Here is a 21,356-nt window from a genome sequence, read left to right on the forward strand (position 1 = left end):
CCCACTGATATCAAGGTAGGCATTATTGGGCCCTTAGTATGTCATATTTCTGATGTAATGTAGTGTAACATTAATAACACTTTGCATGTCCATAGCACTTTTTCATCTATTGATCTCAAAGCACTTTGCAAAGGGAGATACATTTTATTATCCCCATTTCACAGATGAGACAACTTTGGCTAGGAGATGATGCCTGCAATAATTTGTGCTGGCTTCTGCTGCAGGTTTGAGCATGAGATGGAACCGATTGAATATATCTCGGTCCAGAAAAACACTTAAGCTGTGTGCTTAACTTTGAGCATGCGAGTAGTCCTGAGCTTGAGGTCCCATTGTGATAGATGCTGCAGAAACACATAGTAAAAACAGCTGATGAAATTGCAGCATTACGCCAGTTCTTTCTTTGGGGATTCCACAGTTTATGGCTATATAATATGTGAAGCGTAAGAAGATGGGGAAGAAGAGGAAGGTTACCTCCTTGGATGCCATAATACCAAACAATGGGAACATTAAGGCAGGAAGTAAAGCTGAAACAGCCAGTGGCAGAACTTCTGTGAGCCAAAAGATCGCAACCACAAACAGCGTGTATGCACATTCTGCTTCCTAGAATACACAAGACATCATTAAAAACAAGATTGGCTTCATCTGGCAAACAATCCTACAGTTGTATAGGGGACCAATCCAAAGCCCACTGAAGTCAATAGAAGGACTCCCAATGACTTTACTGGGCTTTGAGTTGGGGCCCAAAGCTTAATTGTACTTAATATTATCATCAAAAGCAGATAATTTGATTTATATCCTTATAAATAATAACAAACATTATGACAAAACAACATTATTTTATGCATTTATTATTTTATTTATTATTTTTCTCTGTTTATAAACATGCACCATTAAAAAGAAACACCCACCATTTGCTCCAGGCACTTCAGGAGACATTTTGAAACTACGATTATGTAAGTAGATTATGCCAGGAACCGCCCTTCACCCAAGAATTACAATAAATCATAACCCCCAGCAACTAAAAATATCCTTCTGATATTTATGATTGCCCAAAGAACTCCCATACAGGCAGTATGTGAAATCCTGGCCCTGCTGAAGATAATTAGATTTTGCCATTGACATCAATGGAGCAAGGATTTCACCCAGTCTGCTTCGATACAGTTGTCCTTATGTCTTGCAGTTTTAACAGGTCTTTCATTCTGAATCCTGAAACACAGGGTTCACTTTACCTTCGCCACTGAAATGCAGCTACTGCGGTAGCAATTGAAGCTGTAGAAGGAATTGGGGTAGATAGAATGAAATTACCAAAACTGGAGTTTGGCCAAACCTGCTCAGAGCTTTGGGCTTGTACTGAAACCAAATGCATTGTATTTGGAATTCTGTTAGGCATATTTTGCACAGCTCTGGTTTATACTTCTGCTTCTTGAAAAAAGTGCTACAGAACCTTTCTTACCATGTGAGGTCAGGAGAGGAAAATGGCATATGTATTGTTGGCATCCTTTCATCTACGAGAGACGGTGGGAATTGCAGGCTGTGATGTAGATGATTTGCAATGTCTCATGTGACTGAATAGTCCAATCTGAGATTTGCATGATCTTTGACAGTTATTGCAAATATATTTATCTTGGTTGGGAGCAGCCAGCTTCTGTCATGGACTTTGATACCCTGATGGAGATGATGGCACCACTTGTTACGATCATCATATGTATGTACAATGGCTAATATTAAAAGATGTAGCTTTGGGGATAAATGATGGGATACAGTTTTTACCTTAGAAAGGCTGGTTCAGATCCAGCCCAGGGAGTAATGGCCAAACATTATTCCTTCTACTGGCAGTTTTTGGTCTATGTGAAACAAGCTGAAGTGTCTGTATTGCAAAACTTCTACCACGTTTGACAATAATTTTCATGTTTGTTCACAGATTTAGCAGAAACTGGACTGATTCCCACCAACTAACGGTGAATCCTGCAGAAAAAAAGAGGTGGATTTGTGAGGCAGGGTGGAGAACGATGCAATCTGATAGTGTCTGTTCCGTGGATAACAAGACACCTTCATTCTCCAGGACCATCAATCTAGCACCTTTTATTTACAATAAAAATATATTAATAGTTTAGAAAATCAAGCAAGCAATGGTATCCTTTGCATTGCTGTGTATGGTGTTTACATTGGAATATGCATGAAAGTATCTCATGTAGTTTCTCTGATATCAGCAAAATTTAGGCCCCCAAAAGTCAAATTAATGTCCAGGATTTTTGTCAGGTTCAGTGAAATCCTTACTTGCTTAATGCAGCTATTTCTGAAGGATTCAGTGAATGATTTTCCCCCCATTTTGGTTGTTTAATTTTATAATGGGAGTTTTCCACTGAGGCTCAATGACTTCTGTACTAGACTTTTACGTGCTACTGAGATCAGATCAGTGCCAAGAAGAAGTACCAGAAAAACCCTTATCCAGTGTGATTGTTCTGCCAACGTGGAATTGGCATACCAGGAGCCATTCAAGCCTCAGAAGTTGCTGGCCTGAAATTACTTCATACATTTAGTTTAAGTGTGATAAAGTTCTTCCTCTACCTTGGTGGGTCTTGTGCTTATTGGCGGATTTGCTCGCCTTGCAGCTTCACAGCAGCCCTTAGTTTGGCCGTTTTCATGAACCCACAGTCCAGGTCAACTCCTCCTGTGTCTGACCAGGAGTTGGGAGGAAACCGGGCCCGCGCTCTACTCTGGGTTCCAGACCAGGGCCCTGTGGAATGCAGCTGTCTAGAGTGCCTCCTGGAACAGCTGTGCGACAGCTACAACTCCCTGGGCTACTTCCCCATGGCTTCTTCCCAACACCTTCTTTATCCTCACCATAGGACCTTCCTCCTGGTGTCTGATAATGCTTGTACACCTCAGTCCTCCAACAGTCCACGTTCTCACTCTCAGCTCCTGGTGCCTTCTTGCTCCCAGCTCCTCACACGCACACCACAAACTGAAGTGAGCTCCTTTTTAAAACCCAGGTGCCCTGATTAGCCTGCCTTAATTGATTCTAGCAGTTTCTTGATTGGCTGCAGGTGTTCTAATCAGCCTGTCTGTCTTAATTGTCTCCAGAAGGTTCCTGATTGTTCTGGACCCTTCCCTGTTACCTTACCCAGGGAAAAGGGACCTACTTAACCTGGGGCTAATATATCTGCCTTCTATTACTCTCCTGTAGCTATCTGCCCCAACCCTGTCACATATTTCCCCCCCGCCGCTCAACACTTTGGGGTTAGGCAACTTGAGACGTCAGGTAGTGTAATCGTGACAAGCCATCTGCATTGCTAAGGTGGCTTCCAGCCTGGTGTTGTATGGTGAATTGGAAAGGTTGTAGGGACAGGAACCATCTGGTCACCCTTGCATTCTTCTCTTTATTTCGCTGTATCCACTGCAGGGGTGCATGGTCGGTCACAAGGGTAAACTGTCGTCCGAGAAGGTAATAATGTAGTGTGTCCATGGCCCATTTCACAGCGAGGCACTCTTTCAACCACAGCAAACTTCTGCTCTCTCGGGAGGAGTTTCCTGCTGAGATAGAGGATTGGGTGTTCTTCATCTCCAACTGTCTGCGATAGGACAGCTCCCAATCCTACTTCAGATGCATCTGTTTGTAAAATGAATTCTTTGTTGAAGTCTGGGGCTATAAGCATGGGGTTACTGCAGAGGGCTGTCTGTAGATCCATGAATAGAATCATAGAATCATAGAATATCAGGGTTGGAAGGGACCTCAGGAGGTCATCTAGTCCAACCCCCTGCTCAAAGCAGGACCAATCCTCAATTAAATCATCCCAACCAGGGCTTTGTCAAACCTGACCTTAAAAACTTCTAAGGAAGGAGATTCTACTACCTCCCTAGGTAATGCATTCCAGTGTCTCACCACCCTCCTAGTGAAAAAGCTTTTCCTAATATCCAACCTAAACCTCCCCCACTGCAACTTGAGACCATTACTCCTTGTCCTGTCCTCTTCTACCACTGAGAATAGTCTAGAACCATCCTCTCTGGAACCACCTCTCAGGTAGTTGAAAGCAGCTATCAAATCCCCCCTCATTCTTCTCTTCTGCAGACTAAACAATCCCAGTTCCCTCAGCCTCTCCTCATAAGTCATGTGTTCCAGACCCCTAATCATTTTTGTTGCCCTTCGCTGGACTCTCTCCAATTTATCCACATCCTTCTTGTAGTGTGGGGCCCAAAACTGGACACAGTACTCCAGATGAGGCCTCACCAATGTCGAATACAGGGGGACGATCACGTCCCTCGATCTGCTCGCTATGCCCCTACTTATACATCCCAAAATGCCATTGGCCTTCTTGGCAACAAGGGCACACTGCTGACTCATATCCAGCTTCTCGTCCACTGTCACCCCTAGGTCCTTTTCCGCTGAACTGCTGCCTAGCCATTCGGTCCCTAGTCTGTAGCTGTGCATTGGGTTCTTCCGTCCTAAGTGCAGGACCCTGCACTTATCCTTATTGAACCTCATCAGATTTCTTTTGGCCCAATCCTCCAATTTGTCTAGGTCCCTCTGTATCCTATCCCTGCCCTCCAGCGTATCTACCACTCCTCCCAGTTTAGTATCATCCGCAAATTTGCTGAGAGTGCAATCCACACCATCCTCCAGATCATTTATGAATACTTTCTCTGTGGCATCTTTCCACTTCACTATGTCTGGACCCCGGGTTTTTATCAGGTCTGTCAGGGGACTCGCTCTGGTACGAAAATGGGATTAAATCGTCGGTTGTACCCCACCACCCCCAGGAATACCCGGACCTGCTTTTTCTGATTCGGCCGGGGACAATTTTGGGTAGCCTCTAGTTTGTTTAGTTGGGGCTTGACCATGTCCCTTCCTACAATGTAGCCAAGGTATTTAGCCTCGGCTGGGTTGGCTGTGAGGCCAGCCCATCTTAGCATGTCCAGAATCACTTCCACCTTTTCTAAGTGGGTTTCCCAGTCGGGGGTGTGAATAATCACATCATCCAGGTATGCCGCTGCATAACTGGTATGGGGCCATAGGAGCTTTTCCATAAGACACTGGAAGGTGGCAGGTGCCCCATGCAGTCCAAAAGGAAGGACAGTATATTGAAACAGACCCTCTGGTGTAGAGAATGTCATCTTTTCTTTCACATCTTTGGCAAGGGGAATCTGCCAGTATCCCTTTGTTAAATCAAGGGTGGTCAAAAATCAGGCATTGCCCAGGCGGTCAACTAACTCGTCGATACGGGGTATGCATCGAATCTGGATATCTCATTCAGCCGGCGAAAATCATTACAAAATCTAGTGGTGCCATCGGGTTTGGGCAGCAACACAATCGGGCTTGACCACTGACTATGGGACTCTTCAATGACTCCCAGCTCCAACGTCCTTTTTACCTCTGCCTTGATCTCCCTTTTTGCCGCTGGGACCCAATAGGGTCTTAAAGTTACCTTAAAGGGTCTGTGATAATGTGGTGATATGCTTCGGTGGTCCGACCTGGTTTGATTGAAAACACGTCCTGGTATCGGTTGATCATCTCAGTTACCTCCTTCTCCTGGTTTGGTGTCAGATCAGTGGATATCCTGATCTGCTCCTGCATATTATTTCCCTGGATCGGGGTCTCTTGGGCCACTACACACACCTCTCGTTGGTGCCAAGGCTTTAAGAGGTTAATGTGATAAATTTGTTCTTGTTTCTGGAGTCCTGGCTGCCGCACCTTGTAGGTTACTTCCCCCATGGGTTCAACCACCTCATAGGGTCCCTGCCATTGGGCCAAAAGCTTGCTTTCTGCCGTGGGTACCAACACCATCACCCGATCCCCTGGTTGGAACTGTCGGACTTTTGCCTGGCGATTGTAATGGGTTCACTGGGCCTCCTGCACCTTTTCCAAATGTTCCTGTACAATAGGAATGACCCAGGCTATCCGTTCTCGCATCTGCAAAACATGGTCAATTATATTTCTCCCCTCATTGGGTTCCTCTTCCCAGATTTCTTTTGCGATATCTAGTATACCACGGGGGTGGCGTCCGTATAATAATTCAAAGGGGGAAAACCCAGTTGAGGCCTGAGGTACCTCCCAGATTGCAAACATAAGGTAGGGTAGTAGGGTGTCCCAATCCTTCCCATCCTGACTTACCACTTTCCTTATCATTGCCTTGAGGGTTCGGTTAAACCTTTCTACCAGCCCATCAGTCTGCAGATGATAGACTGAAATTCTCAGGGTATATATATGGAGCAGCATACACAGGTCCTTCATTAGCTTCGCCATAAATGGGGTACCTTGGTCTGTTAATATCTCCTTTGGTAGCCCCACTCGGGCAAAGATCCCCACCAACTCTTTAGCTATCGTTTTAGAGGTCGTGTTCCGCAGGAGGACGGCTTCTGGGTAGCGAGTAGCATAATCCAGAACGACAAATATATATTGGTGGCCAGGGCTGTCTTCTCCAGGGGTCCCACTAGGTCCATGGATATTCTCTCAAAGGGGACCTCTATGATGGGAAGGGGTTCTAAAGGTGCCCTCAAGTGGGGACGGGGACTGTGCAGCTGACACTCCGGGCAGGATGCACAGTACCTCCGCACTTCTTCATGTACTCCAGGCCAGAAGAATAGTCGCAGGACCCGAGCCAGGGTCTTCTCTACCCCCAAATGCCCCCCCCAAAGATGACTATAGGCCAGACTTAAAACAGCATTCTGGTGTTTTTGAGGTACTAGGATCTTCTGTACCTTCTGCCCCTGTACTGGTGCAACCCGGTATAAGAGATTCTTCTTCATTATGAAGTAGGGTCCTGGTCTCTGGGTTTTCCCTTCCACGGGGACCCCATCTATTTCGGTCACCTCCTTCCTAATTTTGTCGTACCTTGGGTCTTCAGCCTAGTCCCATCCAAAATTTCCTCTCCCGGAGCTACTCTGCCCGAGATCTAGGGGGCCAGTCTCTGTTGCCTCTACTGGTTCTGAGGAGTTAGGGTGTGGGTCAGACTCGGGTGCTTCTCCCTCCTGGGTGACATCCTTCTCAGCTGCTCGGGTCCACCTACCTACGAGAGCGACCCTCTGGCTTACCCAGGCACGAAGGTCTGGCGGTAGTCCTCTCATGTACCAGTCGATGACCAGAACCTCTAGTATTTCCTCCGGACTCTGGGACTCAGTTCGTAACCACTTTCGTGTGAGATGGATGAGGTCATATAATTGGGACCGTGGGGTTTTGTTTTCCTGGTACCTCCACTCATGATATCGCTGGGACCGCACTGCGGTCATTACCCCATGTTATACCAATAAAATAAAAACCAGCAGCATCTTATTAAAGGGAAAAAGGCAAAATGCCACATTTATTGTGAATACAGAAAGAATCATAGTAAGCAGTTAGTTATAGCTATAACATTCCATTCAATTTCATATTTATTCACACATTCATTCATACACACACAGGTTCTGCAAGGTTGTTATCATAGTTGCCAGCCTTAGAGTTGCTCATGCCAAGCCACTGCCCAGGTGGCCTGGACATGAGGAGGGAGCAGGGCCTTGTCAGATGCTCATCTGATGCTCCTGGAAGTTGGTTTGCAGAATCAGACCCCAAAGTTCTCACTTTCTAGAGTCCATTTTTATAGGAATTTCTTCCTATGCCAGTCTATGGGAATTGCTTCATCATGCTGTTGCTGAATCAATCAGCAGATGGCACATTCCTGATGGCTCCGTGCTGCAGATGTTATCTTGTTCTTTGGTTCTCCCATTCTTGAGGCTGTTGGGTGGATTCCAGTCTGCCCTCCGGGGGTCCTCTGGTTATTTCCACTTGACGCCTTCTTCAGCCGATGGACACTGGATTCTTAGGCTGGCACCTCCCTGATCATTCAGTTATTATCCACACCAAGCATCCATCCACATACATCCTCTATCTCTATTTTAATCACAATTGTTAACAAAGCAAGATGAATACAACAAAAGGGCGGGGAGTCTCTGGGTGCTGTTTCTGTTGTTAGAGTATTGCTTTGAGTCTCTCTCTGTGTGAGTAGTTGTCGTTACAAAGAATTGCTTTGAGAACAGACTCTGTCTTAGAATGTACTAACACAATTAGCAGCTTGCAGGTTTCACACATAGAGGGAGAGAAACAGTACCAAACACCAAGAGACCTCTTAATTAGTAATACCCTGGAATTTAAACTATGGGGAATCAAATTCATTTGTGATTTTAATACAGAACTTCTTTAATATGATCCAACACCCAGATCTGGATTTCTGCTTTCAGCTGGGGGTACTCTGCCGCAGCCTCTTCAGGCAAATCATAGTAGGCCTATGGGGCCTCCCCACACAGGAATGGAGCGAGGATGCCAGACCACTGTCCTCAGGGCCAAGCCTCCCACAGGGCTGTCTTCTGAAAGGCCAGGAGGTATGCCTCTACATCATCCTGCTGTGTCATTTTCTGCAGCCAATTGCTGGCCCGCATGATCTGCGTCCCATCATAGCCACAGTTCAGCTCTGTAAGGGCCTTTACCTGGTTTACCAGTTCCCACAACATAGCCCAGTCTTGAGCAGCCTGGTCCATCAGCAAGCGATTAGTCTCTTGCTGCAGCCGTACTGCCTCCTGTTGGGCAACTGCCTGGACACGGGTAGACTCCTGCTGGGCAGCCGTGGCTTGTATCAGTGCCCGCACTACCTCCTCCATTGTGGTGAAAAAAAATAAAAATAGACCCTCTCCCCTTTTTTTTCCCCCCAAACACCCTCCTTCTTCCGCCACGCTGTGTACACCAAATCCCACCACTGATACCAGTTGTGACAAAGGTCCTCCTCTACCTTGGTGGGTCTTGCGCTTATTGGCAGATTTGCTCGCCTTGGAGCTTCACGGCAGCCCTCAGTTTGGCTATTTTCGTGAACTCACAGTCCAGGTCAACTCCTCTTGTGTCTGACCAGGAGTTGGGAGGTTTGGGAGGAACCAGGGCCCGCCCTCTACTCTGGGTTCCAGCCCAGGGCCCTGTGGAATGCAGCTGTCTAGAGTGCCTCCTGGAACAGCTGTGCGACAGCTACAACTCCCTGGGCTACTTTCCCATGGCCTCCACCCAACACATTCTTTATCCTCACCATAGGACCTTCCTCCTGGTGTCTGATAATGCTTGTACTCCACAGTCCTCTAACAGTATGCGTTCTCACCCTCATCTCCTAGTGCCTCTTGCTCCCAGCTCCTTACACGCACACCACAAACTGAAGTGAGCTCCTTTTTAAACCCAGGTGCCCTGATTAGCCTTCCTTAATTGATTGTAGCAGCTTCTTGATTGGCTGCAGGTGTTCTAATCAGCCTGTCTGTCTTAATTGTCTCCAGAAGGTTCCTGATTGTTCTGGACCCTTCCCTGTTACCTTACCCAGGGAAAAGGGACCTACTTAACCTGGGGCTAATATATCTGCCTTCTATTACTCTCCTCTAGCCATTTGGCCCAACCCTGTCACATAAGTAAAAAATCAAAAATGATCCCTGCTATAATCTTTCACTATATTTGTAGGTCACCTTGTGATCTTGATATCATTGCATTGTAGCTCCCTTGCAGGACAATGGCTGTTGGTGGGTTGATTGACACTGCACCTGGGTGTTAGCTACTTTCCTTGCTGTTGCCTTTGGGGATCTAATATCTGGCTGATTCCCGAACTTACAGCATGTTTTAGAGACCACCATACAACACATTTCTCATAACTTCATATGTATTCATGATACACATATATGAATAGAGAAATGACTTTCAGCAGATCATAACCTCAGATCATAACCTGATACCTTACAAGGCATACTTTATGTGTAAGATCACAATTATATAAAAAAGAGGAATAAGGGGGTTCCAGGATCCCCCTTATCCCCCAAGGTATAGAATGTCACAGCGGGTCCCAGAGCAAATTGCCCCATTTCCTCCCTCCGCCCCAATCTCAGGTGGTTCTGAATATAGGAATGTTTCGCTTCAGCCAGGACAGAGAGTCTGGGGGGGTCAAAGTGGGATAGTCCCGCAAAAGCCAGGACTGTGGTAAGATCTGCCACTCACTGCTATACAAATATTTTGAATCATTATATTTTACTCCCCACTTTATATTCTATTTACACAGTCGGAGTGGTGTAAAGGGGCCTTATTGTAAATGAGAATCAGACTCAGAGTCTACATACCCTGGTCTAGACTTGGCCCGACACTTGGATACAAGACTAGGTCAGGCTTCTTTACACCATGCAAAAGTACTTGCAGATATTGCAACACGTTCTTCTTTTATTACTATTATTATTATTATTCGTACTAGTGCCAGAAATGTACATGTGCTACATCAATGTAGTGAAGACACAGTCCCTTCCTTGAAGAGCTTACAGCATAGTTCCGACAAGTGAACAGAAAGCATAACAGCTCAAACACATAGGGCTAACTCCCCTTACATAAGTAGTACCAGTGAAGCGACGTTCCAGAGAACTCACTTTGAGTTAGACAAGCAGAGGTAGGCCATGGTGCCTAGAGGACAATGACGGCAGCAGCAAAAGGAGGCAAATGATAGTCCCCATTGAGCCAACCTGCCCGGCAACTGCAGGGTAGCTTTTGTATTGGATGTATTATGATCAATACTGCTCTGCTTCCTCACCTCAGCTCCCTCAGATAAGGACAGGATTTTGTCCTAAAATTCTCATATGTTCAACAAGGGAAGTGATTTAGCATTTGCTCTGAACTTCAGTCTTACACACAAGAATAGTTTGCTTTTTAGTCTATTAGCAGGCAGAAAGAGAAATATCAAGAAATTAACATCCTGTAAAGTTATGCCAAACACTATGGGGTAATAATAATTGGCTGAAGGTAATCCTAGGCATCTATCTACATCCTACAGATTTTTTTATTGAAAAAATGCATGACAACATTATCAAAAGTGCTGCTTGGAATCTAGGGGTTTTGACACCAGGAGAGGTGATTGCTGAGGCTTCTGACACTCAGGGAGATGTGGGAAGGTTTTGTTTTTGTAGCTACAAAGGAACTGAAGCCTTTGATACTGGTGAGCGGGTGCATCTGCTCTTTAAAATCCTGATTCAGTAAGATAATTGAGCGCATGCTTAAATTAACTCATTGCAATCAATGAGCCTACTCACGAAGTTCAGCACACTCATAAGTACTTTGCTGAATAGGGGCCTAAATTTGGGAGTGGATGCAGGGTTGAATTCTTCATTTGCCACCCCTACAAAACTACACCTTACTTCATCCAACAACAATACAGAGGGACCACCTGGATTATTCTGCTAAAACAATCAGCGGTGCAAGCATTACCAATATTAACACTTATTATGAGACTTCAGAGTTGAGACTTCATAGATTCATAAATTCCAAGGCCAGAAATGATTATTGTGACAAAGTTCCTCCTCTACCTTGGTGGGTCTTGCACTTATTGGCGGATTTGCTCGCCACGGCAGCCCTCAGTTTGGCCATTTTTGTGAACCCACAGTCCAGGTCAACTCCTCCTGTGTCTGACCAGGAGTTGGGAGGTTTGGGGGGAACCTGGGCCTGCCCTCTACTCCGGGTTCCAGCCCAGGGCCCTGTGGAATGAAGCTGTCTAGAGTGCCTCCTGGAACAGTTGTGCGACAGCTACAACTCCCTGGGCTACTTCCCCATGGCTTCCTCCCAAAACATTCTTTATCCTCACCATAGGACCTTCCTCCTGGTGTCTGATAATGCTTGTACTCCTCAGTCCTCCAACATTATGCATTCTCACTCTCAGCTCCTTGCGCCTCTTGCTCCCCACTCCTTACACGCGCACTACAAACTGAAGTGAGCTCCTTTTTAAACCCAGATGCCCTGATTAGCCTGCCTTAATTGTCTCCAGAAGGTTCCTGATTGTTCTGGACCCTTCCCTGTTACCTTACCCAGGGAAAAGGGACCTACTTAACCTGGGGCTAATATATCCACCTTCTATTACTGACCTGTAGCCATCCCGTTCGACCCTGTCACATTATCTAGTCTGACCTCCTGTTTAGCATGAGCCATAGCACTTCCCCCAGAAAATTCCTGGAGCATATTTTTTTAGGAAAACATCCAGTCCTGATTTAAAAAGGGCCAGTGATGAAGGATCCACCATGACCCTTGGTAAATTGTTCCAATGATTAATTACTTTCACAGTTAAAAATTTATACCTTATTTCTCATCTGAATTTGTCTAGTTTTAACTTCCAGCCATTGGATCGTGTCATAACTTTCTCTGCTAGATTGAAGAGCCCATTATTAAATATTTATTCCCCATGCAGGTACTTATAGACTCTAATCAAGTTACGTCTCAGCTCTCTCTTTGTTACACTGTATAGACTGAACTCCTTGAGTCTATCTAATAAGGCATGTTTTCTAATCCTTTAATCATTCTCCTGGCTCTTCTCTAAACCCTCTCCAGCTTATCAACATCATTCTTGAATTGTGAGCACCAGAATTGGACACAGTATTCCAGCAGCGGTTGCACCAGTACCAAAGATCTGTGAGAGTGAGGGATCATTTTTCAGGATAGGTTGTAAATCTTTGATGACGCGCTGGAGAGGTTTTAGTTGTGAAAACACCATCCTGTAGAAGCCCTCTACACCAACATTCCACACAAAGATAGCTTGGACTACAAGCTATCAGGAACAGTATCCCTGATAATGTCACGGCAAACCTGGTGGCTGACCTTTGTGACTTTGTCCTCACCCACAACTATTTCACATTTGGGGACAATGTATACCTTCAAGTCAGCGGCATTGCTATGGGTACCTGCATGGCCCCATAGTATGCTAACATTTTTATGGCTGACTTAGAAAAACGCTTCCTCAGCTCTCATCCCCTAATGCCCCTACTCTACTTGCACTACACTGATGACATCTTCCTCCTCTGGACCCATGGAAAAGAAGCCCTTGAGGAATTCCACCATGATTTCAACAATTTCCATCCCACCGTCAACCTCAGCCTATACCAATCCACACAAGCGGTCCATTTCTTGGACACTTCTGTGGTAATAAGCGATGGTCACATAAACACCACCCTATACTGGAAACCTACTGACCGCTATACTTACCTACATGCCTCCAGCTTCCATCCAGGACACACCACACGATCCATTGTTTACAGCCAAGCTCTAAGATACAACCGCATTTGCTCCAACCCCTCAGACAGAGACAAACACCTACAAGATCTCTATCAAGCACTTTTAAAACTACAATACCCATCTGCTGAAGTGAAGAAACAGATTGACAGAGCCAGAAGAGTACCCAGAAGTCACCTACTACAGGGCAGGTCCAACAAAGAAAATAACAGAACACCATTAGATGTCACCTTCAGCCCCCAATTTAAACCTCTCCAGCACATCATCAAAGATTTACAGCCTATCCTGAAAAATGATTCCTCACTCTCACAAATCTTGGGAGACAGACCAGTCTTCGCTTACAGATGTTAAGGAAAAGTTAGCACATGTGACTCCATTTTGGTTTGGGGCCATTGTCTAAAAGCAAGCACATCATGCATCAGGAGGAGTGTTCCTTAGATACTGCATTCCTGTGAAAATCCTCCTCCTTGTCTCCAGCCTGCCTTGACTCCTGGTATCTGTTCTTTGTCTGTCCCTAACTCCCTGTCTCCTGGTCTTTGATATGATAATAAAAGTTACTGATGCATCGCTTTAGGACCATGCTGTGTAATTAACATACTAGTTTAGCACGAGGAATGCACCAAGCAGGGATAGGTGGTAGATAAGAAAAGGGTTTGTTTATTGGCTAAGGTTTCCGATGCATGAGGGCAACATGCTTTGCTAAAAGGTATATAACCTTTGTATAATCTGTATTCGGGGTCCCCTCCTGGCTAGCAGGGGGGCACCATGCTCGAGCGTAATAAACTTGGTGTTTTTTGGGAACTCTGCAGTTGTGGACTTTGTTTATGTGCCTCAGCCTAGATTCGAACTGTGCGTGACCTATCAGGTATAATTCGTAGCATTTGTGTGCATGTCCTACCAGGTGTAATTCATAGCATTTGTGTGCGTGTCCTACCAGGTGTAATTCACAGCTGTTGTGTGCGTGTCCTATCAGGTATAATTCGTAACACAGACAGCCCCCCAACCTGAAGCAAATATTCTCCAGCAACCACACACCACACAACAAAAACACTAACCCAGGAACCTATCCTTGCAACAAAGCCCGATGCCAACTCTGCCCACATATTTATTCAAGTGACACCATAGAATCATAGAATATCAGGGTTGGAAGGGACCTCAGGAGGCCATCTAGTCCAACCCCCTGCTCAAAGCAGGACCATCATAGGACCTAATCACATTAGCCATGGCATCATGGGCTCGTTCACCTGCACATCTACCAATGTGATATTTGCCATCATGTGCCAGCAATGTCCCTCTGCCATATTCATTGGCCAAACCGGACAGTCTCTATGCAAAAGAATAAATGGACACAAATCTGACATCAGGAATCATAACATTCAAAAATCTGTAGGAGAACGCTTCAACCTCTCTGGCCTCTCAGTGAAAGATTTAAGGGTGGCAATTTTGCAACAGAAAAGCTTCAAAAACAGACTCCAACGAGAAACTGCTGAGCTTGAATTAATATGCAAACTAGATAACCATTAACTTGGATTTGAATAGAGACTGGGAGTGGCTGGGTCATTACACAGATTGAATCTATTTCCTTAAATTAAGTATCCTCACACCTTCTTGTCAACTGTCTAAAGGGCCATCTTGATTATCACTACAAAAGTTTTTTTCTCCTGCTGATAATAGCTTATCTTAACTAATTAGCCTCTCACAGTTTGTATGGCAACTTCCAACTTCTATGTATATAGATCATCTATATCTATATCTATCTATCTTCTTACTATATGTTCCAATCTATGAATCCGATGAAGTGGGCTGTAGCCCACGAAAGCTTATGCTCTAATAAATTTGTTTGTCTCTAAGGTGCCACAAGTACTCCTGTTCTTTTTGTGGATACAGACTAACATGGCTGTTACTCTGAAACCTGTCATTAAAAATAAAAGTGTCCTGGATTGTCAGTCCTGTTGCTTGAAGCCCTACTTTTGACCCACCAAACAGGTACAGCACGGGCAGCAGCACATTGCCCTACCAGTGTGCTCCATTCCTAACATTGAGCCCTATGTCAGAGAAGGAAAGCTGGCTGAGTGTGCATGTCCAGGCAAACTTTGGCTTCCTAAAACAGCCTGTCAGGAAGGATGCCCATTAGCATCAGCAGTGATGACACAACAATTAGATGTTTTCTTTAATATAGATCTCAGCTCTTGCAGTTAAGATTAGCTGAAATACAGTGAGGTGGGTTTTTAAAAAACTTTAAAAGTGGTTGCTAGCACATTGCTATCATTTCAACCACCATTAGACGCTTTAAGTCCCGACAGCAACTGGCCAGCTCAGCTGGGTGGTGGGGAGAGAATATGGACTTTGGACACTCCTGCCCCCTCCTCATCCCTCTTGCATAGCAATACTGCTGGTAGTGGAGACATTGGAGGATTTTTTATAATGGGGATGCTAAAAGCCATTGAACAAAACTGTAAACCCTGTATGTGAAGGAAGCCATGCATTCGGCTGCTGCCGCATCTTCAGCACCCCTAGTTCCAGTGCCTCTGGCTGGCCGTGCTACCCACCTGCACTCTCTGCATTCCCCAGACACATTGCCACTGGCCTCTGGGCAAGTGTGCACAAGCACAGAAGGTTTGGTGCCCCCTTTTACACTCGTGCCTTTGCCCAGGGCCAGCCATGATCTCACTTTTAATACTGACATATTCAAACTCAGATTCTTAATTTAGCCCAGTGTTGTTCCACTGGCATTTCCATTGGTTGGAATTGGATCCAGTGGTTTGGGCCATGGGCCAAATTCAATGGAGCAGCACTCACTTGCACCAGCAGAGAAGTAATTGGATCTGTGCCAGTTTATATCAGCGGAGAAGTTGGCCCCATTTATCTATTGCTCTCTCTTTCATTTTTAAAGCAGTGTCTCAGTTTATACATTTTTAACCTTGAAAGACATACTTTCCTTCCTTTGATGGAGAACAAGAAACAATTCAAATCAATACATTCCTGCTTTGATTAGTGACAGATGGACTGATTAAAAATACATTTAGCATACCCATAAAATTCAGTTCACTTTACTGCTCAGGGAAAAATCTTTTTATTGACATTATTATTGACTTCTAACAAATGTCTTGATTACACAAGAATGGCCAGGGACAAATTCAGTTGTGTCCTAGATGCTCAGTAAATGCAAGGACTGTAATCTAAAGCACTGATCTTATGTGCAACAATTAGTCATTTTCTTAAATGTAAATTTGGCTTTTGCTGTTAGATCATACAAAGCATTTTTTCCCTTTAAAAATATTTGCTACAAATTTTATCTGAAAGATTCAGGCAGACACACTTGAGAACAAGTGCAGAACAGGGGAAAAGATACCAGTTGAAGGGAAAAGTTAAAGGTTAAAGGTAACTACAGTAATGGACAAACATAAGGAATTCCACTTTTATAGGAAGACATGTCCAGCCTGCCTAGGTCTAAGACCAAATTCTTCCCTTTTCTTCTTTCTACACATATGAGCCAGTGAAACCTGTCAAGTGGAGCAGGGGCACTTGCTCTGTAGCAAACCTCTTCATTGGGCTCCAGGAACATGGGCTTAGGGGCAGGCCTATGAATGCAGTAAGGAGGGACTGATGAGCATGGTCTGCTGCAGATTTTGTGGAATAGCTCAGATCTGTACTTAACATTTTGGGACAGGCCTGTGAAACATTTTTTCACCAGTCCATCCTATTCAAATAAGGAATGCAACAGCTCCTACTCCAGTTCTCCAGTCTTCAAAAGAGACCTCCAGGTTAGACAAGAAAATTGATACTTCTGATATTTCTAAGGTAAAGAAGAAGCAGAACTTTCCTTTTTAAAAAATGAAACACAGAGATCTTCTTTATACATCAGGAAGAAACAAAATAAAGGGCAAAACCCCATGTTTCCCTCTTTTTAGTTCATCTATATTGTATAATATATTGCAAATAGATTGGGCAACTTCATTGTGTCCAAAATTAAAACAAACCAAACAGGGTGGAATTTTCCGAACAGGCAATGTGATTTGGATGTCCAGTTCCCAATGTTAGTGAGAAATCTCTTAGCCAGCTCAGCTTAAGCAGAGAAAATAGATATAAACGGTTTCAGAAATAATTTTCACTTTGCTGTTTACATTAAACTTGTTCTGTTTTATATGTTTCTGTAAAAACACTGCAATGTGAAGAAAATAATCCCTGATGCAAGCATATTTGAGAATCTGGCCATTCTGAAAGGATGTGGGAAACTCACACAGACATACAGTATATAATAATTGCCTATAACATCAGTTCACTTACTTTGGTTCGAATGATGAGTGGTAATGGAAGTAAAAGCAGTGGAGTGAAGAGAATCAGTAGGAACCTTCGGTAGACCCAAAGCTTACTGAAAATTTTCATTGCTGAGAGCTGGCGGCTCAGTTTTCTGGTAGAAACTACCAAAAAAAAAAAAAATCAGATGGCCTATAAATAGTTCACTGATTAATATTTCTCTGTCTAAACTATCACCTTTAGCCTTTGCAACAGACTGATTAGTCAAGCTGAGTTAAAAATAAATCTTGCTCTTTATTGTTTTAGTGTCTTTACTAACACTAGGAAGATAAGACTGGTGTTCATCAGTAAACCTCAGGCTTCAAATGTGCTCTGCGTTTAAGGCTTAGTAGTTTTCTTATTACTATCTGCCCCCACCCCTAACATATTCCTATAAGTGGAATAGGGAATAGAGAGCTAGATCCTACAAGGTGTTGAGAAAGCTCTTAACTACCATTGACCTGAATAGAAACTGAATACTCCCACTCTTATAGGAGTGGCCCCTTGCAAGGACAGGTTATATTCTATGCTTGACATTTTATTTATGTTAAGCTCAAGCCTAGCCTGCTCTGTTTTAAAGGGAGCCCAGGAATTAACAAGAACCACAGAAAACATGTGATCTGGAAGAAGAAAATTGTCTACCTACCAATGGCACTTCTAATACAGCTTTACTGTTAGTGAAAAAACAGGGTTCATTAGCATGAACAGGACATCAGCTGGCATTTTTGAAAGACATAATTGAAAATAAATGCCTACAAAATGTAAAGTAGAATGGAGTGAGAGTCAGATCTCTGACTGTAATGGCCCATGGCCTCGTATGTGCTGTGAGAGATGCACTCAGCTCAGAAAAGCTTTGCCAGGCTCCCACTGCCACCGATCCATTTTCATTTCCTCGGCTTGCTGCGCAGAGTGATTGACAGCTGGAATTTAATAATATTCAGCCCTTAAATAGCACTTTTCATCCATAGATCACCAAGGAAGGTAAATATCATTATCTCCCTTTTACAGAGGAGGAAACAGAGAATTAGAGGGACTCGTTTGAGGCTGCACAGCAGACAAGTAGCAGAGCCAGGATGTCTCCCGCTTCATTGATGCCCATGATGCCTCCCATCAAATTAGAGGTAATGTGAAGAGGAGATGGCAATGTGCTGGGCCTTGATGAGGAGTCAGTTCTCTGAATAACAAAGGGAGGGTCAGAAGCAATGGATATTGGACAAAGGCCATGACATCTCTAGGATATAGCCACTGTAGTGGCAGACAGTACTATCCACTTTTCTTTCCATGTATTCAAGAGCTCCCCTTTCTGAACTCATAAGCAACATGGGGTGAGAAATGACTCTCTGGCCAGCTGCAGGATTTAATACATATGTATGCACATATCTACTAAGGGGGATGCAATCTGATACACTTTAAACCTACACGTTTATCGTTTTCCCTTTTTCTGATTCCCTCCTGATGAATAATCACTTCTGACCCCAGCAGAATTCCATCATGGAGAATGTAATTAGATTGCAAAACAATAAAATTAAATCAATAAATAAAAATAAAAACCAACATGCAGAACAACCGGAAGAAACAACTCTATAAGATTTTAATGAAATGTGATTTAGGAATCTGGACAAGAAAACATGGGTTTAGGTCTCGGCAGAGGTGCCACTAAAAACATTTAGTTTGTACAGGTTCCTATGATCTCTTTAGATTGATTTTCTTAGGGCTGCTAGTGGATTGTAATTTTCTATTTTCCCTTCCAGCTATTCCAGGACTTCTGTGACTGAACTTACATTCAAGAGCTGCAAAGCAACTGGGAAAGAGATAGCAGCATAGGAGAGTCCATTGGCAGCCTTTGAAGAAGCAGCTCACAGAAACCACATGAAGCTCCATTTTCTTCATGTGACCCTGTGGTCCACTTCTCCATAGAGTGGGGGGAAACCACTTATATTTTATGCTTAGCTATGACCTCTATTGCTGACTGTAAAATAGTTGGCTTGCATCCAATATATTCCAGAACAGTGTTCTTGTAGCATAGTTCATTAACAAAACATTTTGCATTTTTAAAATCTTACAGTAAGAAGAAAATTGGAAGCTTTGTGAGCTATTGATTACAATACATTTTATGGCTCCTGTGAAGCTGGGTGACCAGGTCATGTCAGAGTGTACTCAGGTCAATTCCCTTGTGTATAAGTATAGATCAAAGCAATTAGTGTTTAAACTTAATAAAACTAATGGGATGTTACGTGAGTTGTTTTCACTTATCTGTTGCCGGCATAATGTAATACGAAACATGCACATTGTAAATACCCCTGTAACTAAATAACTCAGACATCAAAGAAGCCTTGGGGAATGCTAATGAAGGACTTCATCAAAAAAGGTGCTAAGTCCAAAGCAAATGACTATTGTGATGACCTGAGGTCAGAGACTCAACGTGCATTCCGCATGCAATGGAAAAGTCCACATTAGAGCCCATCCCCAGAGTTATTCTGGGTACTCCTGAGACAGTTTTGGGAAACTGGCAGATTATTACATCTCTTCTATTATTTGGAATTATAAACTGAGACTCACCTGTATATATATTTTACCTCCTTTAACTTCTCAATAACTCTCCTTTCCTTTGCTTAGCTAATAAACCTTTAGTGAGTTTACGACAACATTGGCTGCCAGCATTGTCTTGGGGTAAGTGACTGGTATCTTGGGACTGAAAGAAACTTAAATCTGATTTGATTTTTGGTTTAAGTGACCTTTTATCACGAAGTCCAGTTTGTCTGGGTGGCAAGATAGACTGGAGAGGCTAAGAGGACTGTCTGTGACTCCACGGTAAGTCTTAGAGTGATCCAGGAGTTCACATTTGTTACTGGCTTGGTGAAATCTAATTATAGAACACATCACCAGTTTGGGGTCTCTGCCCTCTGACAGTCTGCCCTGAGGTAGGCACTCACAGTTGTGAGCCACTCCAGACTGTGTGAAAGCTCCTTTTTAATTTTCTCAGGCATGGAATTCCTCTCATGCCTGGATGCTATGGTCATGGTTGCGGGTTAGAAGTATCTCTGACCCCCTTTATAAGTCGGAGCGCACCCCCTCTCAGGGCTCAGGCCTTGAGCGTTCACATCTCTGCATTGGAATCATGTGATTCTCCCACCTTTAGACCAGGGTACTGGGCTACAGGCCCCCTGTCCACCAACTGTGATTACTCAGCAAGCCCACCAGGACTTCACCACACTATGAAGCTCTGTTTCCTCACTGGGAAGTTCTGACTCCCCTGCTACTCATCCCAGGTTTCCAGACTGAGGTGAACCCATCTGGTTCTCCTGCACCAGAAGCGATGGTCCAACCATGGGCATACAGTGGGATTCACCATATCTGTTCCATGTGAACTGAATGAGTTGTCATTGACCCTCCTGGTTATCCATCTTCAACATGTCAGAAAATTCAGCCCAAATTCTATCCACATACTCCACTGTATAACCATTTGTCCCATGATAAGAAGCAGTTGGAGAAACAGAGCACCATCCCATTTCTGCATTTCTTCCACCCAGTTTAGCAGGGAATTACAGTGAGGGGCAAAGTCATCAGGAACTGCCATCGGTAAATATTTGATTGAGAGGGACAGCATCAATACTGCATAGGAAAGTGGTTCCTAGAATGTCTCCCTGTCTGCACAGAACCCTGGGCTACACCATACAATTTCAGGGGTGATAACAACAGTGGCAGAGTGGATGCAGATATACGTGTATGCACAGTGTAAAACCCATGTCCAGCACAGCATAAGATGGACACTTGCGGTGGGGAAGGGGAGTGTGCGTGAGCATGTACGTGGCCCAGGACTCAAGTGTGTGCATCAGCACAGACCTAGCCTGTGTGGTCCTCCTGCTTCAGTAACAGTCCTGCCATTAAAATAACCATTCCATACAGTACATCTCTAAATAGTCACACAGTAAACATTTCCCCTGACCCAGTCACATACAGTCTCTGAATTAATACAGATCAAGTATTCCTAAACTATTATATATCAGCCAACGTCCTTCACGACTACACCAGTTTAAGATTG

The 21,356-nt window shown here is 44.2% G+C and overlaps 1 protein-coding gene across 3 annotated transcripts in view; it reads right to left on the reverse strand.

Moving 5' to 3' along the window:
• Window positions 1-17,626, reverse strand: part of SLC13A1 (solute carrier family 13 member 1) — a 67,975-nt gene extending 50,349 nt beyond the window's left edge. For 2 of the 3 annotated variants that reach the window (XM_075124455.1, XM_048836914.2), the window contains exons 1-2: window positions 17,306-17,626; window positions 472-600 (exon numbers count right to left, since the gene is read on the reverse strand). In XM_075124455.1, coding sequence (XP_074980556.1) covers window positions 472-600; window positions 17,306-17,404 — 228 coding nt within the window. In that variant the 5' untranslated portion in view covers window positions 17,405-17,626. Of the gene's footprint in view, window positions 1-471; window positions 601-1,453; window positions 1,666-1,770; window positions 1,966-17,305 lie in introns of all 3 variants that reach the window. The other variant, XM_075124454.1, reaches the window with a different exon arrangement.
• Window positions 17,627-21,356: the final 3,730 nt, after the last annotated feature.

This window comes from Caretta caretta, chromosome 1, assembly GCF_965140235.1.
Source record: "Caretta caretta isolate rCarCar2 chromosome 1, rCarCar1.hap1, whole genome shotgun sequence".
NCBI classification, from domain to species: domain Eukaryota; kingdom Metazoa; phylum Chordata; order Testudines; family Cheloniidae; genus Caretta; species Caretta caretta.